Source organism: Sapajus apella, unplaced genomic scaffold, assembly GCF_009761245.1.
Source record: "Sapajus apella isolate SASKATOON/1434 unplaced genomic scaffold, GSC_monkey_1.0 scaffold2, whole genome shotgun sequence".
NCBI classification, from domain to species: domain Eukaryota; kingdom Metazoa; phylum Chordata; class Mammalia; order Primates; family Cebidae; genus Sapajus; species Sapajus apella.
The window spans coordinates 21349622-21356963 of NW_022436942.1; the positions used below are offsets into that span (position 1 = coordinate 21349622).

A 7342-nucleotide genomic window follows, 5' to 3' on the forward strand; every position below is an offset into this window, starting at 1 on the left:
GAAGAATACTTCCTAGATATTTTATTTTCTATTTTCAAACAAAACATTCTTAAAGTATTGCAGCATTATGGAAACCATTTACACATACATGGCTACTATTAAAATGTCTATTTGAATCTTCTCAGCTTCTCACTTCCCCAGTTAATATACATACAAAGCTTCTCACTAATGCTCATAAAATTCATATAAAATTTCTAGCTAGCCTGGGGATCTGACAGTTACATATACCTGGAAATATATTAAGATAAAATGTATATAATAATGTTATAAGTCAAAAAAATAAATCCTATCAGAGTTTTTCATAAGGTCATCAGTTACCTTATGTGGAAACTAACAGACAAATATTTATTGAGGAAACTGACATTAGTTTTTCAGAAAAAAGTTTTTTTTTTGTTTTGTAACATTGATATATGATCCCATTCAAAGGAAAAGTTTTGAAATACTCTGCTTTGCACATGATTAGGCATTATATTAATTTTAATGTTCAAATCACTTAATTTGAAAAATAAAGTACTCTGTAGAGCTATAAAATTTTAATTTTCTCTATGTCATCCATAAATCTGTAGAATGTTCTACAAAAACCTTACTGTTCTTTTGCATTTTAAGTGACTTAAGAGCAGAAAGAGATTTTCACAAAAATGTGTAGGCAATGACTGGACATGAAGGCTTCATTTTGTTATCCTTGGGCTTTTGTTTTTATCATCAAAAAATTATTTAATCCTTATGCCTTATATTTTTATCCATAAATGGAGCATAAAAATACCTGTCTTATAGTGTTTTGAAGATGAAATTAATAAATTTAATAAAATTTGGCACCTTGTAAGCAATCAATAAATGCTAGCTATAATTTCTATAAGATAGCTGCAATGGCAGTAATACTTTAACCTCTCTGAATTTCCTTTCGTTTATTTCTGAAAATACACTGTATCTCTAAGCTTGGTTAAAAAATTGAAGCTATTAAACTGTGTAATTAAAGAAATGCCATTAAATTGATTTGCTTCAAGATTCTACTAAACACTAAGAAAGAAATCAGATTTCACTTTTGTATCCACCAATAATGCACTCATTAAGTGGTCAGACCAAGGTAGTCCATTGAACTCTATGTAGAATGTACGACAATTTGGGTCCCTAAATTCCAGAAGAGTGGAAAGAAGCATGGAAAAACTGAGGTGTCACTTTGTCTTCCTCTGAGAGAATTTTGAGAGGAAATGAAAGAGGCACTAAATAATGAGCAAATGATTTTGACCAAAACCAAGAAGTATCTTTCGTACGTGCTCTTAGCATGAGGGAGAGATGGGAGTGAAGGTTAGGCTTTGGAGATTAGGAAGGTCATAATGAAAATTATAAGTCAAAAAAGAGGTAATATTATTTTGAATACAAAATTGAAAAACTGTGTACATACTCCACTCTTGTTTTATTTTACTCATAACCTTAACAATATCATTAAAGTGATTCATTTCACTGAGAAAAGTTCAATCTTTTTGACTATATGCTTAAAAACATCTTTAACTTGTTTGTTTCTTAGTGTATAAATAAAGGGATTCAACATGGGGGCAACAGAAGTGCTGAGCAGAGCTATCTCTTTATTTAATGACACTCTTTCTTTTGCTGAGGGCTTCACATACATGAAGATACAGCTGCCATAAGAAATGGATACGACCACCATGTGGGAAGAACATGTAGAAAATGCTTTTTTCCTCTGTTGAGAAGAAGGTATTCTCAGAATAGTCCTGACAATATTTGTATAGGAAAGAATCACTAATACCAGTGTAACCAGGAGTGTCAAAATGGCTGAGAGAAGCATCATTGATTCTATTATGTCGGTGTCTGTGCAAGAGAGTTGAAGTATAGGAGAAACATCACAGAAGAAATGATCTATGGTGTTGGCTGCACAAAAATCAAGCTCAAGACCCATAAGGAGTGGTGGAAAAATTATTAGGAAGCCAGCCATCCATGACGCAAAGACCAGCAAGTTGCAAATTCTGTTGCTCATGATGCTGGTGTAATGCAAGGGTTTGCAGATGGCCACATAACGGTCATAGGACATGGCAGCCAGAAGAAAAAATTCAGTTGCCCCCAAGAGAATAGTGAAAAACAGCTGTGCTGCACAATTGTTGTAAGAAATGGTCTTATCACCTGTTGCCATACTAACAAGAAATTTGGGAATACAGACAGTTGTGAATGAGACTTCTAAAAGTGAGAAATTTCGGAGGAAGAAATACATGGGTGTCTTGAGACGCAAATCCAGTAGGGTGAGGGCGATGATGGTTAAATTCCCGGTGATGCTCAACATGTAGGTGAAAAAAAGAAGAAGAAAAATGATCACCTGTAATTGTGGATCATCTGTCAGTCCAAGAAGAATAAAGGTTGCTACTGTTGTATGGTTTCTCATAGTTGATTTCTATTTTTAAAAATAAGAAGAAAAATTAGAACAGAAGAGGAAAGGTCTGCATGAGATACCCATTTTTCTTGAGATCCACTATAAATACATTGCTACCCACACCCAAACCCAACCTCCCTTAACAGCAGCCTATAAAAATTAGCTTATGTGATTTTTACTCTAAGTGTTGCTAAATAAATGCAACGTTTTGAGTTTGTTCTGTTTTCTCAATGGCCATAAATTTAAGCATTGGAAAGGGATAATATGTTGCATCAATAAAATCATGTCAATGTAAAAACAAACACAAGAACTATCATAATATTTCAAATTTTCTGTATTTGAATTTTTCTGAAGTGTTTATTTTATACCATCTGGTGATTCATTCTTTGTTCAATTATTTTTTTTCTGTGTTTATTAGTTTTCTTTCCTAGACTTTGCTATTCATTAATTCAGATTTCAGCTGAGAACTCTGTCTTTTAAAATCAAAGTAAAGTTGACTTAAACATATCTTGGCTTCCACAGTGGGAATTCAATGCTCTCACCAAACTTCTAAAAACTTTCCAGAATCTACATCCTCATGACCATTTTTAGCTCTGCTTTCCCAATTTTCCTGAAAACTTGAATTTACATTTATCTTACTCTGTTCTCTTTTCTCTATTTACCCAAGCAGATATAAAACATATTCTCATACATAATCCTTATGTTGTTTACGTAGTACATTTGCAGAATATTTGCAGTGACAGAGGAGGGTCCTATAAAACAAACTATTTAATAATAAAATGTGGTTTGTGCCTATAATCCCAGCTATTTGGAAGAATGAGGCAGGAAGGTTGCTTTGAGCCCAGGAATTCAAGGCTTCAGTGAACTATGATCATGGCCCTGCACTCCAGCTTGGGTGACAGAGCAAGACCCCACCTCTAAATCCATCAGTCAATCAAAATGTTAGCTGGACGTATCTGGTAATTTTCACTAGTGTCACTGCTTTTCATGTTTCTCCCTGTTGCCCTGGTCATCTCTTTTCTTCTGTATCTTATTCACATCCTCTCTCTTTTTCCTAGTTCAGCACATAGCAATTCAAAATTATGTCAACTTCTTCATTTTTCTTGTTTTTCTATCTTTTTCCAGATCATACCTGGGTCCCCATGTTTATCACCTGAAAAGTCTATCGTCACCAAATTTTTCTTAATAATGACAACACTTACCCTAAGAAGAATGTTGTGCCACACGTTAAGTTGCATGTGAACCTTATTACCTTGTGTATATTCCAGTTCTGGGGTGAAACACATACACAAGCATTTCAGGTGATTATAAATGCTTACAAATAACTAAAATTTTGTCCCAATGTCTCTTCATTTTCTTTTGTACTTTTTCCCCCTGCCTTTCCCATTATTTTTGATTGATCTTATTTTGTAAGAACCTATGGTCATTTAAATGTAATCCATATTCATTAGGAAGTTTTGTTTAAATTAAAGATCACCGTTTAAATTAAAGATCACCGTTTAAATTAAAGCTCAAAAAAACACAGGAAAACCTCAATCACCAAATGATGAGTTATATGGCAGAGAACACAGTCGGAAAGCAATTTATATGGACACTGTCTAGCCTAAATTTAAATTACAAAATCTAAAAATAAAAAGCAAAACAGCAATGACAACAACTATTATAATCTACTTGACAGCATTAATTTTCTACTTAATCTCATAATAAAATGGTTGCTGGGTGACAGTAAAATAGTCATATGTTTCCAACCACCATTATCATCCCAGAGGCGACTGTGGCTCTTTTGGCAAGTTGTAGGTAAGATAGATTCCTCTGGGATAGGAGAAGTAGATTTTACATGAAATCTTTAAATAACATTGAATGCAAAATGACTATGTATAGGGAAAACTGTTTTCAAGTTCAGGAAAAAGTCTATTTGTCCAGTGTCATATTTCACAATATTTACAAAGATTATGCATACTAGAGGCATATGCAATTATAATTATAGAAAGGAAAATGCGTTCATTTAATAAAATGTATTTCTGGGATTCTACTGTATGCTGTGAAGAATATTTCTTCAAAACCAGATTTCTGCAAAGTGAAAGGTTCAAAGCTGTCTTATAACACAATTAATTTTTCAGTTTAACTTCTCAAATGGTCAGCTTAATGTTTACTTTGTAAAAACAAAAGCAAAACTAGTTATAATTTCATGCCACAATGTTTCAATATCTTTACAAAGAAGTTATTTTATCTACCTTCATTCAACAAAGTTAGTATGATTAAAATAAGACATGATTTTTCCAAACCTTTATTTAGTAGCAATTTGATTTCCAATTGTCTTTTTTTAGGTGAGTCCCAGCACAGAGGTAATTTCTGAATGTTGCATATCCTCATATTTTTATGTTGCTTTTGTCCATATTTCTCATCCAAAAATGCATTAACATCAGCAACACACACTCAGGATGTTTAGGCTTGAAGATTTTATTATGACATGAATCTTACCTGGTTCATTTCTTCTCCTGATCTTTACACTGTATTAAATTTGGAGTATATATCTGTCTTTATCATGTCTCTTCTATATATACATGTATATGTATATATAATAAAGATAGCAGAAGAACAAAGAGAAGATTTATAGCTTGTTGTTCACCCTGAGATGTTTCTAGTGTATATGAGGAATACAATAGCTTATTTTACAGTTTTTAACACTGGAAGAATATAATCCTTTTGATACATTTGTCTCAAGAGGATTAACTGATTTAGTAATTTTATAATAGAAGGAAACATTTCCCTGAAGACTATTGTACTAGGATGTTGAAGAGGTATTAAAATCATTTTATTGAGTGGCAAAACGCTATGATTTATAAGCTCAAGTTTAAATACCAGAAAAGAACTACACTTTGAGGTGGCTATATGTTGTAAACGATAATATAGTTTAAAAAACACTTAAGTTGGCTTACATGTTCATAAAAAATACATTTCAAAAAAGAAAATTAAACTCACCAATCTATAGTGTGGAATAACATAAGAGCATTACTAAAATTTTGGCTTCTGATTAATTCAATAAAGACTTATATTGTACCTCCTTAGGTTCACTCTAAATGCTATCTTTTCCTGTGGCATATTTAGAGACGATCAGCTTTAGAATCTAGAAAGTTAGGCTATGTTACCCTTAGCAAAGAAAATAGTGTGTGAGGTGACATTACTACATCAGGGTCCAAAGTATAAAAAAACTGGATTGAATAGAAATAAGGCCAATGTTGAGTTTCTCAGGATACACACTTGTGAGTGAAATGTGTTTGCACCTACTAAGTGTCCACATCCATTCTGTAGGAAAATTTTGTCAGTTCTACATAAAAATTATATTTCAAATGCATGTACTTTTTAACATTTCCACTACTGAGTACTTAAATATTAACTGCCACAGCAGATAAATTTTTAAATTATTGAGGCTTAAACAGTACACATTTTAAAAGATTTTAATGATGTATAAAATACAATTATCCTAAATATACAGTTTGGTCACCTTTCATGTGAATATATTCACATGAGTAACGTTCAGATGAAAAAACAGAAAATTAGCAGTAATCCAGAGTTCTTGCTCTTGCTTCCTCTGGTCATTCACCCTTCAAGCCTATCACTATCCTGAATTCCAATAGTTCAGAATAGTTTTGCCACTTTTAACAAAATAAAAAGCATTTTTTTGAAAATTTAAGGTCAAACACGCAGCATGTAGGGCAGGGATTGTGTGTGTTTGTTAGGAGAGGTGAGACGGTGATGTTTTACTCTATGCAGTCATTCAGAAAGTCTACCTAATTAACACTGCCATCTTGAATGTAGATCTACAGCCAGCAGGGCAGGATAAGAAAAAGACAGAGTAGATTGCAAAAGTTTTTTCCCATTCTGTTGGCTCTTGGTTCACTCTAATGATAGTTTCTTTTGCTGTGCAGAAGCTCTTAAGTTTAATTAGATCCCACTTATCTATTTTGGCTTTTGTTGTCATTGCTTTTGGTGTTTTAGTCATGAAGTCCTGGCCTATGCTTATGTCATAAATGGTTTTGCCTAGGTTTTCTTCTACAGTTATGGTGTTAGGTCTTATGTTTAAGTCTAAAGACATCTTAACACATGTCTTAAGACATGTTTAAGTCTTAATACATCTGGAGTTAATTTTTGTATTAGGTGTAAGAAAGGGGTCCAGTTTCAGCTTTTTGCACATGGCTAGCCAGTTTTCCCAACACCATTTATTAAACAGGAAATCCTTTCCCCATTGCATGTTTTTGTCAGATTTGTCAAAGATCAGATGGTTGTAGATGTGTGGCATTACTTCTGAGGCCTCTGTTCTGTTCCATTGGTCTATATCTCTGTTTTGGTACCAGTACCATGCTAATAGCCAGAATCTACAAAGAAAAACAAATTTACAAGAAAAAAACAATGCCATCAAAAAGTGGGCAAAGGATATGAACAGGCACTTTTCAAAAGAAGACATTTATGCAACCAACAAACATATGAAAACATGCTCATCATCACCGGTCATTAGAGAAATGCATATCAAAACCACATTGAGATACCATCTCACGCCAGTTAGAATGGTGATCATTAAAAAATCTGGAGACAACAGATGCTGGAGAGGATGTGGAGAAATAGGAACACTTTTACACTGTTGGTGGGAGTGTAAATTAGTTCAATCATTGTGGAAGGCAGTGTGGCAATTCCTCAAGGATCTAGCAATAGAAATTCCATTTGACCCAGCAATCCCATTACTGGATATATGCCCAAAGTATTATAAATTGTTCTATTATAAAGACACATGCACTTATGTTTATTGTAGCACTGTTTATGATAGCAAAGACTTGGAACCAACCCAAATGCCCATCAATGATAGACTGGATAAAGAAAATGTGGCACATATACATCATGGAATACTATGCAGCCATAAAAAAGGATAAGTTCATGTCCTTTGTAGGACATGAATGAAGCTGGAAA

At 33.3% G+C, this 7342-nt stretch overlaps 1 protein-coding gene across 1 annotated transcript; it reads right to left on the bottom strand.

Annotated features, from left to right (window-relative positions):
- Positions 1 to 1387: 1387 nt before the first annotated feature.
- On the bottom strand, positions 1388 to 2474 carry LOC116556860 (olfactory receptor 6C74). Its single transcript, XM_032286202.1, has one exon. The coding sequence runs from the start codon at positions 2390 to 2392 to the stop codon at positions 1454 to 1456; it is 939 nt and encodes a 312-aa protein (XP_032142093.1). The 5' UTR covers positions 2393 to 2474; the 3' UTR covers positions 1388 to 1453.
- Between the last annotated feature and the right edge of the window lie 4868 nt (positions 2475 to 7342).

Bases quoted from the DNA above. Each gene is read 5' to 3' on its own strand.
- LOC116556860 (XM_032286202.1), bottom strand. From the start codon at position 2,392: ATGAGAAACCATACAACAGTAGCAACCTTTATTCTTCTTGGACTGACA.